Raw genomic sequence first — 18,028 nt, 5'->3', positions numbered from 1 at the left:
CAAACCAGAAGCTGGTTCTGTCAAAGTTGACACAATGACAGTGTTCAAGCTGTCAAGCTAAAGGATGACCCAGTGGATTTAACATCTAAGGTGGTCTCTTTAAAAGATGAGTTAGGTCAAACCCTGTCTCTTTCACACCATGGCAGTCTTCTCAAAATTCAGCGAGGAAGTTACATATCTCCAGAAATTGGCTCTGTTTGACCCAAAAGGAAAGCAGTGAAAAAGAGGGACTGAAAAGCTTTCCCTGAAGTCTTTTTGGTAATCAGAGGCTCCATTGTTTGGATATGAACCCCCAATGTTGCAGAAAACACCCCTCCCGCCACTACCTTCTTGTAACGTCCTGACCAGAGTTCTTATGTGTTTTGCTTGTTTAGTGTTGGTCAGGACGTGAGCTGGGTGGGAATTCTATGTTGTGTGTCTAGTTCGTCTGTTTCTGTGTTCAGCCTAATATGGTTCTCAATCAGAGACAGCTGTCAATCGTTGTCCCTGATTGAGAATCATATATAGGTGGCTTGTTTTGTGTTGGGGATTGTGGGTGGTTGTTTCCTGTCTCTGTGTTTGTGTTCTGCACCAGATAGGACTGTCTCGGCTTTCACGTTTGTTATTTTGTTATGGGTTAATGTTCACCGTTTATTTGCTGATTAAAACCTGTTTGGGCTGCAGGGGCAGTATTGAGTAGCCAGATAAAAGGTGCCCATTTCAAACGGCCTCGTACTCAATTCTTGCTCGTACAATATGCATATTATTATTACTATTGGATAGAAAACACTCTCTAGTTTCTAAAACCGTTTGAATTATATCTGTGAGTCAAACAGAACTCATTTGGCACAAACTTCCTGACCAGGAAGTGGAAAGTCTGAAATCGAGGCTCTGTTCTACTTCCTGCCTATAAATGGGCATGATACGTATTAGTATACATGCACTTCATAGACCTTCCCCTGGATGTCACGAGGCGGTGAGAGAAGAAATTGAGTGTTTATCTTGGTCTGAAGTGGAATACAAGCTCTTTGTATGACGTGTCCCCCATTTCCTGTTTTCTGGAGAGCGCGAGGAGGTACCTGGATTTGCCTTCTGTTTAGCTGCCGTTATAGGCGACTACTATCTCCGGCTTTGATTTTATTTGATACATGTGACCATATCATCGTAAAGTATGTTTTTTCAATATAGTTTAATCAGATTATTGAAATTTTTTCGGGAGTTTTGCCGTGTTCCGTTCTCTGACTTTGTTGACGATGGAGAGATTCGCGCCACTTGGCTAGTGTGCTTGCTAATTCAAGAGGGAAAGTGGCCATTCTAAATCCAAACAACGATTGTTCCCGACAAAGGACCCCTTGTCCAACATTCTGATGAAAGATCAGCAAAAGTAAGAAACATTTTATGATGCTATTTCATATATCTGTCGTACATGTGAACTAGTCGTCGGCGCCCAACTTTTGGGTACTCTAGCTATACCGAAGCTGGATGTCGTAATGAAGTTATTTTTTAGAATTCTAACACTGCGATTTCATTAAGAACTAATGGATCTATCATTTCCTATACAACATGTATTTTTTAGTTATGTTTATGAATAGCTATTTGGTCAGAATATGTGTGTCAGAAAAAGTGTCAGAAAAATATCCGGACGTTGTGGAAAAAGTAGCTACGATAGCACAATGTATAACCACTGATTTCAGCTCTAAATATGCACATTTTTGAACAAAACATAAGTGTATGTATAACCTGATGTTATAGGACTGTCATCTGATGAAGAATATCAAGGTTAGTCAAAAATTATATATCTTTTACTGGTTTGTTACGATCGCTAACTTTTACTGCTGGGAAATGGCTTGTGTTTCTGGCTATGGTAAGCTAATATAACGCTATATTGTGTTTTCGCTGTAAAACACTTAATAAATCGGAAATATTGGCTGGAATCACAAGATGCCTGTCTTTCATTTGCTGTACACTTATGTATTTTTCAGAAATGTTTTATGATGAGTAATTAGGTATTTGACGTTGGTGTCTGTAATTATTATGGCTGCTTTCGGTGCAATTTCTGATTGTAGCTGGAATGTAAACTATGATTTATACCTGAAATATGCACATTTTTCGAACAAAACATAGATTTATTGTATAACATGTTATAAGACTGTCATCTGATGAAGTTGTTTCTTGGTTAGTTTGGTTGGTTCTTGGTTAGTTAGGTTGGCTTTGTGCATGCTACCTGTGCTGTGAAAAATGTCTGTCCTTCTTTGTATTTGGTGGTGAGCTAACATAAATATACGTGCTGTTTTCGCTGTAAAACATTTTAAAAAATCGGACATGTTGGCTGGATTCACAAGATGTGTACCTTTCATTTGCTGTATTGGACTTGTTAATGTGTGAAAGTTAAATATTTAAAAAAAATATCTTTTGAATTTCGCGCCCTGCACTTGAGCTGGCTGTTGTCATATTGTGGGCGGCCTCGGGCTGCAGCCATAAGAAGTTAAACATGTTGAACACTAACTGCGCTGCATTTTGGTCCTCTCATTCATCCCAGGAAGAAAGCCGTTACACTTCTTGATGGTCCACTTCTCTTCTTAGCAGCTCCACTCCTGACAAGTTGGCATTGCCAGATAGTTATTTCTCTCACATATCCAAAGGACTGTAAAGATACTATTACACCCCATTTACTTATTGTGTATTGGCACATACTGTATACAAAAAAAGAGAAGCATTTAAATAACCATCCAACAATATGCACAGACTGCTAGTTTGAGGCTGTCGAAAAATGCTTTAATTAATACCATTGTACAAAGTTGATTTGTATTGTTTTGTTGATACAGCTTGCTAAATAACAACTTGATATACTTTCCTTCAATCCTTCTCACTTTCGCACACGCACACACACAAACACACACACACGAGTAGAGGCTGCTGAGGGGAGGATGGCTCACAATAATGGCTGGAACGGAGAGAATGGAATGGCATTAAACCATGTGTTTGATGTATTTGATACCATTCCATTTATTCAGCTCCATCCATTACCTTGAGCCCGTTCTCCCCAATTAAGGTGCCACCAACCTCCTGTGACACACACACACACACACACACATTCTTTTTGAGCTTACGTGCGCCTGAAAGCTGCCCTGATGTCAAACCCCTCCACAGCCCGGGCCTCTGAAACATGATAGAATAATCACTTATCTCTTCTCTATCATTGATTTTTATACCACAGGTACTATAAAAAAAATAACTGATATTTACTGTATGCTTTAGCAAGGAAAGGCACTAAGGAGAAAATAAGAACAATTGTAGTTTCTGAACTTCTTGTCAATATGGGGGCGCTGTTTTCACTTTGTAAAAATTCGTTCCCAAATTAAACTGCCTCGTACTCAATTCCTGCTCATACAATATGCATATTATTATTACTATTGGATAGAAAACACTCTCTAGTTTCTAAAACCGTTTGAATTATATCTGTGAGTAAAACAGAACTCAAGTTGCAGCTAACTTCCTGTCAGGAAGTGAGAAATCTGAAATCGGGCACTCTGTTCCAGGGTCAGTTTATTAATTTGCATGTAATCTATGAGTCGACATGCACTGCATACGATTTCCCCTAGATGTCAGTAAGCAGTGAGAATTGGAATGGTGTTGCTAGGCAGATCTGAGGCCATATAAAGGGTCTTGGAACGTGGGGTGCACTCTTTTCAACGTTCGTCATGGCGCAAGACAGACCTCAGGATGGCATTCTGAAAAGCTCTCGTTATAGGCCTTAGATATATCCGGCTCTGATTTTATTCGATATAGGTGTTAAAGACATCATAATGTAGTTATTTTAAACCGAGTTATATCAGTTTATATCAGTATATTGCGATTTTCGGATATTTCTTTCTGCTGCGTTATGAAGAGTTGGGCACGTCTGGGCCACATCGCTAATGTTTGCTGCTAATTCCTAAGTTGAAGACGTCAATCTACAACCGAGCAACGATGATTCTGGACAAAGGACCACTTGCACAAGATTCTGATGGAAGCTCATCAAAAAGTAAGAACTATTTATGATGTTAATTCGTTGTTCTGTTGAAAAATGTAAAACTACTATTCCGCCATTAATTTCGGTGCGGTCTCGCTTTAACGCACGTTGTATGTCGTAGTAACGTTAATTTTAAAAATCTAACACAGCGGTTGCATTAAGAACTAATGTATCTTTCATTTGCTGTCCAACCTGTATTTTTTAGTCAAGTTTATGATTAGTTATTGATTAGATTAGGTGCCTCTCCCAAGATTTCTCCCGACATTTTGTTGGCAGCTTGGCTACTATTCTCATTGTATAACCACGATTTGTGCCGCTAAATATGCACATTTTCGAACAAACAATATATGTATTGTGTAATATGATGTTATAGGACTGTCATCTGATGAAGTTTTGAGAAGGTTAGTGAAAAATTTAATATATTTTGCTGGTTTATTCGCTATCGCTAACGTGCATGAATCAATGCTGCTGTGTGGTTGGCTATTGTAGTAAGCTAATATAATGCTAAATTGTGTTTTCGCTGTAAAACACTTAAAGAATCTGAAATATTGGCTGGATTCACAAGATCTTTGTCTTTCATTTGCTGTACGCTGTGTATTTTTCATAAATGTTTTATGATGAGTATTTAGGTAATTCACGTTGCTCTCTGTAGTTATTCTAGTTGCTTTGGTGAGAGTTGTGATGGTGGCTGCAATGTAAAACTATGATTTATACCTGAAATATGCACATTTTTCGAACAAAACATATGCTATACAATAAATATGTTATCAGACTGTCATCTGATGAAGTTGTTTCTTGGTTAGTGACTATTTATATCTTTATTTGGTCGAATTTGTGATAGCTACCTATGCAGGAAAAAAATGGTGGAAAAAAAAAAGTTGTGTCTTTTGCTATGGTGGTTAGCTAATAGAAATACATATTGTGTCTTCCCTGTAAAACATTTTAAAAATCAGAAATGATGGCTGGATTCACAAGATGTGTATCTTTCATTTGGTGTCTTGGACTTGTGATTTCATGAACATCTTATTATATGATATCCCTGTGGCTTTAGGCTAGGCTATGCTAGTCAGCTTTTTTGATGGGGGGGATCCCGGATCCGGGTTTGTGACTCGTTAGAGGTTTTAAGCTGCCCCTAGTGATTGTACTGTGTGAGGGCACCCACCATGCACAGTTAGGTCAAAGTTGCAGCTGTCGAACTTGTCCCGGGATGACACCTCACACCTGTAAGCTCCAGCGAAACTGGGCTTGGCTGCAATGATCTGCATCTCAAAGGTGTAGACCTGAAAACAAAGTTCAAAAATTCCTGGTAATAATAATGTCAGCCAAAACCATAAAACCTCTGAAGTCTTTTGCAAGGTGATCTCTAGGACTTTCCTGAACAACTTTTAACAGCTCATTGCAGTGTCCAACCTATCATGATGTTCAGAACTGTACATTGGTGACAACAGTATGTAGCATGCTCATGTATGGGACAAAAGTCTAACCTTAGAGTTACGATCATAAAGCTCCTTGAGCTGCAGGTTCTTTCCAGACTTGCTAGCCAGGTCCATCCACTTCCCCTTAAACCACTTGATGGTGGGCTTCTTCAGCAGTGAAGCAGCATTCACTTTAGCCACAAAATGTATGTTCTCACCTGGACACAACAGTAGGGAAACATGCCTTGACATGCCCATAACATCTTTATGAATGGCTTGCATGAATGGCTATGATCTCTGGGGTGCTGTTCCTCACTAAGTTGCTCTGGATGAGAGAGTCTGCTAAATGACTAAAATGTAATGGTGTCACTCACCCACAGCGACCTCCCCACTCTGGGGTTTCTCTGTAAACAGGCCAGTGAGGTCTGTCTTTGTGTCAGGGGCTTGACTTTCTGAGAAGGGAACAGGAAAATGTTAAACAGGACAGAGCTAGGGAGAAGCCGGGAGCAAGTAAACTACCAAGGATAGTTATACCATCTGTTTTTTGTTATTGTTTTTTTTCTTCACAGAAGCTCTGAAGGCTGATACAAAGCTAAATTGTGATACTGGCAAGTGCAGTGCACAAGTTTCAGTGAAGTATATTACAATGTCTCCATTGTCATGCATTGTGACCTTACAACATCACCACAAGCGTGTATCCAGTAGCTCAAAGGATCGGTGGAAACAATCTGTAAACATTGGTCTAACCATCAAATCCTGTAGTGTCATGGTCCTGTATATTGGCACCTGGCTGAGGTGCTACTGGTGTAGTGTCCGCTGCTGCACGGGTCTCTGCTGGGGTTGGGGCCTCTGCTGGTGCTTCAGTGTCTGTAGCAGCTGGATCTGAAGCTGCTGGGTCCCCTGCTCCACCCTGGGCTTCCTCTGGTAACAAATAGTTAACAATGAGAGACTCATAGAACTGAATGTTTCTCGGACTGTAGGCCATATACACTGAGTCTACAAAACATTAGGAACACCTTCCAGATACTGAGTTGCATACCCCCCCCCACAGACCCATGTTGACTCCAATGCTTCCCACAGTTGTGACAAGTTAGCTGGATGTTCTTTGGTGGTGGACCCCTGAAAAACTCAGGTAATACTTTAATTGACTCACATTTTAATTGCATAGACCATCCTGTGAAATCCACAATATCAAAAGTGTCACAAGCAGGAAGATGGCATGCTTGAGGGGGGCATCATGCAGGAACCAATGAGATGATCGAGGGGGGGCATCATGCAGGAACCAATGGGATGCTCGAGGGGGGGCATCATGCAGGAACCAATGGGATGCTCGAGGGGGGGCATCATGCAGGAACCAATGGGATGCTCGAGGGGTTACATTTTGTGGCGAAGCTTAGCCTATGCGCATGTTCTCTTAACTCATAAAATGTCTTAACATTTGAGAGCGCTTTGTTTCCGTAGGCACATGTTTGATGTTGTTTTCCCAAATCTATAAACATATTTGTTAAATCTATGTTACATATAAACGTACAGTAATCACTAGCGTTACAAAATGTCATTCCCTTACCGTTTTTTGCAACATTGCACACATTTTGATTCATGTTTGCTAGGCCTACGATATGTTGTTGCATTTCATTGACTATTTCCTCACCTCTGAGTGGGCACAATGTTTATTATGCAACTCAGTATCCGGAAGGTGTTCCTAATGTTTTGTAGCGTCAGTTTATATGGCCTACGACTTTTGCAAGACTCACAAGGCAAGAGATAATTTTATTTCCATAAAAAGTGTTTGTTTGCTGTTTGTCCATGGCGCTCCCCATCTGTTTCAAATGTGCAGTAGTCAATGAGAGAGTGTTGAATTTGGTCAACAAAAAATGGAATTGCTCATTTGCTACGTGAGTTTTATTTGATTGAATAGAAGTTCCGTAATGATTAGGTTGTTACGAATGCACTGATATAAGTGAATGCACGTGGCATTTCGTCAACTTTGAAAAAAACGACTTTATATCAGAGTTGTGCCTGTTGTCATAGAGATAGATAGAGGACTCATCATGGATATAACCCGTTTTAACATGGACATTGCCATTGAGGGTTCCACCATTTTAAATTAGTCAACTGGGTCGGGATTCCTAAGAGTTGGGAGCAATCAGCCAATGAAGAAGATGAAAATTGTTTACTTTAAAATGGAGACAGCCTCAATGGCGCTGCCCAGCTGGTCACAGACGCTATAATGGCACAGATATACAGTATATCTCTATGGCCTGTTGTTCATACAAGTATCTACCCTCTCATTGGCTAGAATGGTTCCACCTGATCTCACCTCTTCCTGCCTGCCTGCCTTCTATCTTTAAAGGACATGTATTTCCATTGTTGGAGTGGTCAATCGACTATCTTGTCAATATAATAGACAATCTTTTGGTAGATGGCTCTGAGTGGGCCTATCTGTAATGTATTTGTGTGCGGGTGTCAGATGCCTCTTGTGACTATCTATCCTGAGCACTGCTGTGGTTACTCATGAGGAAACCATCTGTTTGTGTCAGGCCAGGGTGAAGGTCATCAGGGAGGGTTTGATGTGAATCACAGCAGCCCTGGACAGGCTGGAGCTGCTCCAAGTCTGAGCTCTCCACAGCCACTCTCTCTCTCTGACCCCAGGCATTTTATCAAACCACACACAGTTCCTACTGCCAGGCTGAAAGGGTTGCTGTGTGGTCAACTATGTAGGTAATGTTACAGTACACACTGTGCTCTGTGCTTGATGAAATGAAACATACTAAGTAATTGTCTAAAACAGACTGTGATTGAAGGCGATAACAACCAGCAGTGCAGTAAACAGTGCTCAGTGTTCAAAAAACATGTTTATGGTGTTTGGTGGCCTCTGTGCTCGGTGCTCCTCACACTGTGCTCATACGTGAGTATGGCTCTGGAAAAAGGTCTACAACCTAATAGACTCCCACATTCCTTCTCCTTCACTTCCTTCTTCACTTCCTCCTTCACTTCCAATTTGACTTCCTCCATGACTTTTTTCTCCTTCACCTTAAGGTCAAACTTGACTTTTGACCCTCCGGCAATCACTGCATAGGCAGTGCCGTCCTCATTGGTGACTGCTTGGACGGTAAGTGAGTGCTTGTTTCCATCTGCCTTGATCACATACTTGTCGCCAGAGGCAAGGTCCTTTGTGTTGCTCTGCCATCTCACCTTCGCATCAGGCTTCTCTGTCTCGGTCTCAAAAACCACTGTTGCCCCTTCCTCTGCCTCCTGAGTCTTTGGTTTCTTGGCAAATGCTGAGACTGGAGAGGCAGGGATGGGTCAGAATGAAAGAATTCCGTTTAACCTTTCTGAACCACCCATCCCGGATCCGGGATAATTGTCATCAGCAACGCTGAATAGCATAGCGTAGCATAGCGCCACAGGTAAATAATATTACTAGAAAATATTCATATTCATGAAATCACAAGTGCAATATTGCAAAACACAGCTTAGCCTTTTGTTAATCCACCTGTCGTCTCAGATTTTGAAATTATGCTTTACAGCGAAAGCAATACAAGCGTTTGTGTAAGTTTATCGATCGCTCGACAAAACAATAAGTACACTTAGCATCAGGTAACTTGGTCACGAAAATCAGAAAAGCAATCAAATTAATCGTTTACCTTTGATGATCTTCGGATGTTTTCACTCACGAGACTCCCAGTTAGACAACAAATGTTCCTTTTGTTCCATAAAGATATTTTTTATATCCAAATACCTCCGTTAGTTTGGTGCGTTATGCCCAGGAATCCACCGGAAAGAGCGGTCACAACAACGCAGACAAAAATTCCAAATTATATCCATAATGTCCACAGAAACATGTCAAACGTTTTTTATAATCCATCCTCAGGGTGTTTTTCAAATATCTATTCGATAATATATTAACCGGGACAGTTGGCTTTTCACTAGGACCGGGAGTAACAATGGCTGCCTTTCTCTTTTGCGCACAACTCACTCTGAGAGCCCCCACATATCCACTTACGCAATGTGGTCGTTCACGCTCATTCTTCAAAATAAAAGCCTGAAACTATGTCTAAAGGCTGTTGACACCTTAGGGAAGCCATAGAAAAAGGAGTCTGGCTGATATCCCTTTAAATGGGCAATAGGGATGCATAGGAACAGAGAGGTTTCAAAAACAGGGGCACTTCCTGATTGGATTTTCCTCAGGTTTTAGCCTGCAATATCAGTTCTGTTTAACTCACAGACAAAATTTTGACAGTTTTGGAAACTTCAGAGTGTTTTCTATCCTAATCCGACAATTATATGCATATTCTAGTTTCGGGGGCTGAGAAATAGGCAGTTTCAAATGGGTACGTTTTTTAGCCAAAAACGAAAATACTGCCCCCTAGCCTTAGTTTTAAGATGCCCAGTGGTGGATTGGATGGATTTTTGCAGTAAATTGTGATGTAAAACCTTTGAAGTGCACTACGATGATACACCATAGTAGTTCCATTATCAAATGGAAGCTCTTCAGGCAAATTACAAATAAGGTAATACAGTGCATTCAGAAAGTATTGTGACCACTTTCCTTTTTCCACATTTTGTTACATTACAGCCTTATTCTAAAATGTTTTCAATAATTTTTTCCCCTCATCAATCTACACACAATACCCCATAATGACAAAGCGGAAACAGGTTTTTAGAAATGTTTGCAAATGTATAAAAAAAATTGTAACATAAGGATTCAGACCCTTGGCTATGAGACTCGAAATTGATCATCCTTGAGATGTTTCTAAAACTTGATTGGAGTCCACCTGTGGCAAATTCAATTGATTGGACATGAATTGGAAAGACACACACCTGTCTATATAAGGTCCCACAGTTGACCGTGTATGTCAGAGCAAAAATCAAGCCATGAGGTCGAAGGAATTGTCCGTAGAGCTCCGAGACAGGATTGTGCCGAGGCACAGATCTGGGGAAGGGTACCAAAACATTTCAGCAGCATTGAAGGTCCCCAAGAACACAGTGGCCTCCATCAATCTTAAATGGAAGAAGTTTGGAACCCCCAAAACTCTTCCTAGAGCTGGCTGCCCATCTAAACTGAGCAATTGGGGGAGAAGGTCCTTGGTCAGGGAGGTGACTAAGAACCCGATGGTCACTCTGACAAACCTTCCAGAAGGACAACCATCTCTGCAGCAATCCACCGATCAGGCCTTTTATGGTAGAGTAGCCAGACGGAAGCCACTCCTCAGTAAAAGGCACATGACAGCCCCCTTGGACTTTTCCAAAAGGCACCTAAAGGACTCTAAGACCATGAGAAACAAGATTCTCTGGTCTGATGGAACCAAGATTGAACTCTTTGGCCTGAATTCCAATTATCACGTCTGGCGGAAACCTGGTGCCATCCCAACGGTGAAGCATGGTGGTGGAAGTATCATGCTGTGGGGATGTTTTTCAGTGGCAGAGACTGGGAGACTAATCAGGATCGAGGGAAAGATGAACGGAGCAAAGTACAGAGAGATCCTTGATGAAAACCTGCTCCAGTGCGCTCACGACCTCTGACTGGGGCGAAGGTTAACCTTCTAACAGGAAAACAGCCCTAAGCACACAGCCAAGAAAAGCCAAGAGTGGCTTCAGGACAAGTCTCTGAATGTCCTTGAGTGGCCCAGTCAGAGCCCGGATTTGAACCCAATCAAACATCTCTGGAGCGACCTCAAAATAGCTGTGAAGTGACACTCCCCATCCAACCTGACAGAGCTTGAGAGGATCTGCAGAGAAGAATGGGAGAAACTCCCCAATACAGGTGTGCCAAGCTTGTAGCGTCATACCCAAGAAGACTCTGTAATCACTGTAATCACTGCCAAAGATGCTTCAACAAAGTACTGAGTAATGGATCTGAATACTTATGTAAATGTGATATTCCCATTGGTTTTTAAAATACATTTGCAAAAAAAAAATATATATATATATTTTTGCTTTGTCATTATGGGATATTGTGTGTAGATTGATGAGGGGGGGAAATGAAATAAATGTTAGAATAAGGCTGTAAAGTATCAAAATGTGGAAAAAGTCAAGGGGTCTGAGTACTTTCCGAATGCACTGAATAGAGCCTTAAATTGTACCACAGTCTTGAATTCAGTCGAATGAATCAATTGAAATTGATAAATGCTGAAAATGCTGATTTTATCATTGCAATCATCTCTGCGTTGCAGTGGGTTAATATCAGAGCTCTCCAATGTGTTGTTAATGAGAGGTTTTTATTGTCTAATACATTTCTCCTCTCTGTGAGTCGTATCAGGTGTTTTATTACCCTCTAACCAGGGAATGGTTTCCAATCAGCTCATTACATCACAAATGAAATGACCTCCACATAGAGCAAGATGACCCTATGGGTTTAAATATAGAATGCATATGTGCCCCACTAATAAATGCACTCCGCAGGCAACCCCAGTGACAGGGGCACAGGTAGCACAGTAGAGGGATTAGTGAGACTATTTTAGTTGCGCAGCAAGCATAGAAAGAATGTTACGTCTTTGCTGGGCTTCCAAGTGTACTTCTTCTTTCAGGCTAGTGATGACTGGTATCTCCTCCTTAACCTCAACGGTGTATTTATTGGGCCTATTTATATTACATTTCACTCCAATTCCTCCATATAAAGTAAAGTAAATGAGAAAAAAATATAATATGAGGGTTGAAACATAATTTCAACTAACAACAGTTATTGTAAAAAGAAAAGGAAAAATAGCAAGCAAGCAAAGCAGTTAGCTAGCATTAGGACCAGTAAGTGTTTACCCAATGAACTTATATAGTTCACCTGTATCTTCTAGTTCTTGTTTTATTTCAGTCCAAATAGTTCACCACAAACTATTTCTTCATCAGTTGGGGAATTCAAAACCACTTTGCAGTGCAAAGCATCTATGTATCAGTAGAGAGACTCATTTTACATTTAAAAGACACTTCAATAAAAATCTGATTTACAGAATAATTATCTGTTGATAGCAGGGTCTTGATGTTAATACTAAATTACTTTGGGAGATCTGGAACGCTAGATGTCTTAGCGGACATACTGTATCTGAGTAACTGATACTGGGAGGAGGCTGCATTGTCATCTGATCTGTTGAGTTGCTCTTTCCACAGTGAATGGCAATGCTTTCCATGTGACCCAAAAAAGTGGAAAGTCATTTGTCGGGTTGGTATCCTGTGAGGCATTTCTGGATCATCGGCACATGATGAGTGATGTTTAAACATGAACTCAGTGGTGCATGAAATGATGCACTCGGAATTTTGAACTTACACTTACATACACTCCCCTATGTATTTATTTGGACAGTGAAGCTAAAACTTTGAGATAAAATGTTTTATATGAGGTGACAGTACAGAATGTCACCTTTTATTTTGGGGTATTTTCATACATACATGTTTTACCGTTTAGAAATCAACTCACTTTATGTATCTAGTCCGCCCATTTGAAGGTGTCATAAGAATTTGTACAAAATCACTTGCAGTGTATAACATTTTGTCAAAAGTTTAGTATTTGCTCCCATATTCGTAGCACGCAATGACTACATCAAGCTTGTGACTGTACAAACTTATTGGATGCATTTGCAGTTTGCTTTCGTTGTGTTTCAAATTATGTTGTGCCCAATAGCAATGTATGGTAAATAATTAATTGTTACATTTTGGAGTCACTTTTATTGTAAATTAGAATCAAATATGTTTCTGACCACTTCTACATTAATGTGGATGCTACCATGATTATGGATAATCATGAATGAATCGTAAATAATGATGAGTGAGAAAGTTACAGATGCACAAAGATCATGCCCCCAAAACATGCTAAACTCTCACATTTTTTGGGGGGGTATGATATTTATGCCTCTAACTTTCTCACTCATCATTATTCATAATTCAGCAATTATTATTTGTAATCAAGTGAATCATACAGTATGAAAATAAAAATCAAATCAAATGTTATTAGGCACATGCGCCGAATACAACAGGTGTAGACCTTACAGTGAAATGCTTATTTACGAGCCCCTAACCAACAATGCAGTTAAAAAATAAATACGGATAAGAATAAGAAATAAAAGTAACAAGTAATTAAAGAGCATCAGTAAAATAACAATAGTGAGACTATATACAGGGGGGTACAGGTACAGAGTCAATGTGCGGGGGCACCGGTTAGTTGAATATGTACATATGGGTAGAGTTATTAAAGTGACTATGCATAGATGATAACAACAGAGAGTAGCAGCGGTGTAAAGAGTCAGGGGGCAATGCAAATAGTCCAGGTAGCCATTTGATTAGCTGTTCAGGAGTCTTATGGCTTAGGGGTAGAAGCTGTTTAGAAGCCTCTTGGACCTAGACTTTGCGCTCTGGTACCGCTTGCCGTGCGGTAGCAGAGAGAACAGTCTATGACTAGGGTGGCTGGAGTCGATGACAATTTTTAGGGCCTTCCTCTGACACCGCCTGGTATAGAGGTCCTGGATGGCAGGAATCTTGGCCCCAGTGATGTACTGGGCCGTTCGCACTACCCTCTGTTGTGCCTTGCGGTCTGAGGCCGAGCAGTTGCCATACCAGGCAGTGATGCAACCAGTCAGGATGCTCTTGATGGTGCAGCTGTAGAACTTTTTGAGGATTTGAGGACCCATGCCAAATCTTTTCAGTCTCCTGAGGGGAATAGGTTTTGTCGTGCCCTCTTCACGACTGTCTTGGTGTGCTTGGACCATGTTAGTTTGTTGGTGATGTGGACACCTAGGAACTTGAAGCTCTTAACCTGCTTCACTGCAACCCCGTCGATGAGAATGGGCATAACAGGATTTCTTATAAGCTTCCGGGTTAGAGTCTCGCTCCTTGAAAGCGGCAGCTCTAGCCTTTAGCTCAGTGCGGATGTTGCCTGTAATCCATGGCTTCTGTTTGGGGTATGTACGTACGGTCACTGTGGGGACGATGTCATTGATGCTCTTATTGATGAAGCCAATGACTGATGTGGTGTATTCCTCAATGCCATCGGAGGAATCCCGGAACATATTCCAGTCTGTACTAGAAAAACAGTCCTGTAGCTTAGCATCTGCTTCATCTGACCACTTTTTTATTGATCTAGTCACTGTTGCGTCCTGCTTAAATTTTTGCTTGTAAGCAGGAATTAGGAGGATAGAATTATGGTCGGATTTGCCAAATGGAGAGTGAGGGAGAGCTTTGTATGCGTCTCTGTGTGTGGAGTAAAGGTGGAGTTTTTTTTCCTCTGGTTGCACATTTAACATGCTGATAGAAATTTGGTAAAACAGATTTAAGTTTCCCTGCATTAAAGTCCCCGGCTACTAGGAGCACCGCCTCTGGGTGAGAGTTTTCTTGTTTGCTTATGGCGAAATACAGCTCATTCAATTTTGGTCTTAGTGCCAGCCTCCGTCTGTGGTGGTATGTAAACAGCTACGAAAAATACAGAGGAACTCTCCAGGTAGATAGTGTGGTCTACAGCTTATCATGAGATACTCTACCACAGGCGAGCAATAGCTCGAGACTTCCTTAGATATTGTGCACCAGCTGTTATTTACAAAAATAAACTCAGCAAAACTGTCTTTCAAAGATAATTCGTAAAAATCCAAATAACTTCACAGATCTTCGTTGTAAAGGGTTTAAACACTGTTTCCCATACTTGTTCAATGAACCATAAACAATTAATGAACATGCACATGTGGAACGGTCGTTAAGAGATTTACAGCTTACAGACAGTAGGCAATTAAGGTCATAGTTATGAAAACCTAGGACACTAAAGAGGCCTTTCTACTGACTCTGGAAAAACACCAAAAGAAAGATGTGCAGGGTCCCTGCTCATCTGCGTGAATGTGCCTTAGGCATGCTGCAAGGAGGCATGAACTTGCCTACCTGGTTACATAAAGGTGAAATGAGGACTGCAGATGTGGTCAGGGCAATAAATTGCAATGTCCGTACTGTGAGATGCCTAAGACAGTGCTACAGGGAGACAGGACAGACAGCTGATCGTCCTCGCAGTGGCAGGCCACGTGTAACAACACCTGCACAAGATCGGTACATCTGAACATCACACCTGCGGGACAAGTACAGGATGGCAACAACAACTGCCCGAGTTACACCAGGAAAGCACAATCCCTCCATCAGTGCTCAGACTGTCTGCAATAGGCTGAGAGAGGCTGGACTGAGGGCTTGTAGGCCTGTTGTAAGGCAGGTCCTCACCAGACATCACAGCAACAACGTTGCCTATGGGCACAAACCCACCGTTGCTGGACCAGACAGGACTGGCAAAAAGTGATCTTTACTGACGAGTCGCGGTTTTGTCTCACAATGAGTGATGGTCAGATTCGCGTTTATCGTCGAAGGAATGAGCGTTACACCGAGGCCTGTAGTCTGGAGCAGGATCGATTTGGAGGTGGAGGGTTCGTCATGGTCTGGGGCGATGTGTCACAGCATCATCGGACTGAGCTTGTTGTCATTGCAGGCAATCTCAATGCTGTGCATTACAGGGAAGACATCATCCTCCCTCATGTGGTACCCTTCCTGCAGGCTCATCCTGACATGACCCTCCAGCATGACAATGCCACCAGCCATACCGCTCTTTCTGTGCGTGATTTCCTGCAAGACAGGAATGTCAGTGTTCTGCCATGGCCAGCGAAGAGCCCGGATCTCAATCCCATTGAGCATGTCTGGGACCTGTTCGATTGGAGGGTGAGGGCTAGGGCTATTCCCCCCAGGAATGTCCGGGAACTTGCAGGTTCCTTGGTGGAAGAGTGGGGTAACATCTCACAGCAAGAACTGGCAAATCTGGTGCTGTCCATGAGGAGGAGATGCACGGCAGTACTTAATGCAGCTGGTGGCCACACCAGATACTGACTGTTACTTTTGATTTGGACCCCCCCTCCCCTTTGTTCAGGGACATATTTTTACATTTCTGTTAGTGACATGTCTGTGGAACTTGTTCTGCTTTGTAACCAAAACGGGGTTGGCCTCTACTGTATGTGTTTTAAAACATTGAAATACATGCATTGCTTAGCACATAGACCCTTTTCCCAAGGACTGGGGGATGGAGGAGGGTGTGGTCAAAGAAACACAGTATGGAGACAGCGTTACTTTTCTCACACAGGAGGAAGAGGGGGTGTTACTTCTCCATTTTTAAAAAGGCTTGGAAGTAACCACCAGTACATTGCATTCAGAAAGTATGCAGACCCCTTCCATTTTTCCACATTGTTTTACGTAACAGCCTTATTCTAAAATTGATTAAATTAATAAAAAACAGAAATGCCTTATTTACATAAGTATTAATACCCTTTGCCAAGAGACTCGAAATTGGGCTCGGGTGCATCCTGTTTCCATTGATCATCCTTGAGATGTTTCTAAAAACTTGATTAGAGTCCACCTGTGGTAAATTAAATTGATTGGACATGATTTGGAAAGGCACATACCTTGTCCGTAGAGCTCCAAGACAGGATTGTGTCGAGGCACAGATCTGGGGAAGGGTACCAAACCATTTCTGCAACATTTAAGGTCCCCAAGAAAAGAGTAGCCTCCGTACTTTTTAAATGGAAGAAATTTGGAACCACCAAGATTCTTCCTAGAGCTGGCCGCCCGGCCAAACTGAGCAATCAGTGGAGAAGGGCCTTGGTCAGGGAGGTGACCAAGAACCCGATGGTCACTCTGACAGAGCTCCAGAGTTCCTCTGTGGAGCTGGGAGAACCTTCCAGAAGGACAACCATCTCTGTAGCACTCCACCAATCAGGCCTTTATGGTAGAGTAGCCAGACAGAAGCCACTCCTCAGTAAAAGGCATATGACAGCCCGCTTGAAGTTTGCCAAAAGGCACCTAAGGACTCTAAGACCATGAGATGGAACCTGTTCTGATGGAACCAAGATTGAACTCTTTCGCCTGAATACCAAGCATCACGTCTGGAGGAAACCTGTCACCACCCCTACGGTGAAGCATGGTGGTGGCAGCATCATGCTGTGGGGATGTTTTTCAGTGGCAGGGACTGGAAGACTAATCAGGATCGAGGGAAAGATGAACGGAGCAAAGTACAGAGAGATGCTTCAAATGTGCTTCAACAAAGTACTGAGTAAAGGGTTTGAATACTTATGTAAATGTATTATTTAAAAAAAAAAATTATACATTTGAAAATCCTTCTAAAAATCTGTTTTTACTTTGTAATTATGTGGTATTGTGTGAAGATTGATGAGGTGGAAAAAACTATTTAATCAATTTTAGAATAAGTCTGTAACATAACAAAATGTGGAAATAGTCAAGGGGTCTGAATACTTTCGAATGCACTGTACACTCCCTTTACAGTTTCAATGGATCAAATAGAGAGAAAAACTGCACAGAAGACATACATAGCTAATATGAAGCTGAAGAGGCAGGCATTGGTAAAGTTTACCCTTGTAACAGCAACAACTTTCAAATGTAACCTCTCTGAAATGCAACTGTGAAGACAAGACCCTATGACATGAGATGATCAGTGATCAAAAGTCCCACCAGTCCCACAGGTTGGGAGGGATTTGTTATTACAGAGGGAAAAGGGAGAGGAGGTAAAACAATTCAGTGACGTCTTTAGATAGCAGCTGGAGATGCTGCAGTAAAACAAGATGGAATCTGATCAAGCACACTTACCTGTTTTTTTGACCGGCTCTGGCAT

General features: G+C 41.7%; 1 protein-coding gene across 1 annotated transcript in view; it reads right to left on the bottom strand.

The window, feature by feature from the left end:
• LOC120024804 (myosin-binding protein C, cardiac-type-like) overlaps positions 1 to 18,028 on the bottom strand; it is a 58,254-nt gene extending 40,226 nt beyond the window's left edge. The window contains 7 exon segments of the mRNA XM_038969132.1: positions 3,090 to 3,138; positions 5,154 to 5,271; positions 5,476 to 5,624; positions 5,781 to 5,858; positions 6,193 to 6,402; positions 8,361 to 8,693; positions 18,004 to 18,028. Of these exon segments, the coding sequence (XP_038825060.1) occupies positions 3,090 to 3,138; positions 5,154 to 5,271; positions 5,476 to 5,624; positions 5,781 to 5,858; positions 6,193 to 6,402; positions 8,361 to 8,693; positions 18,004 to 18,028 (962 nt within the window).

The sequence above is a fragment of the Salvelinus namaycush genome, chromosome 30 (assembly GCF_016432855.1).
Source record: "Salvelinus namaycush isolate Seneca chromosome 30, SaNama_1.0, whole genome shotgun sequence".
NCBI lineage: Eukaryota > Metazoa > Chordata > Actinopteri > Salmoniformes > Salmonidae > Salvelinus > Salvelinus namaycush.
Note: the sequence above shows the minus strand (reverse complement) of the source record. Positions and strands in the feature narration are given on the sequence as shown.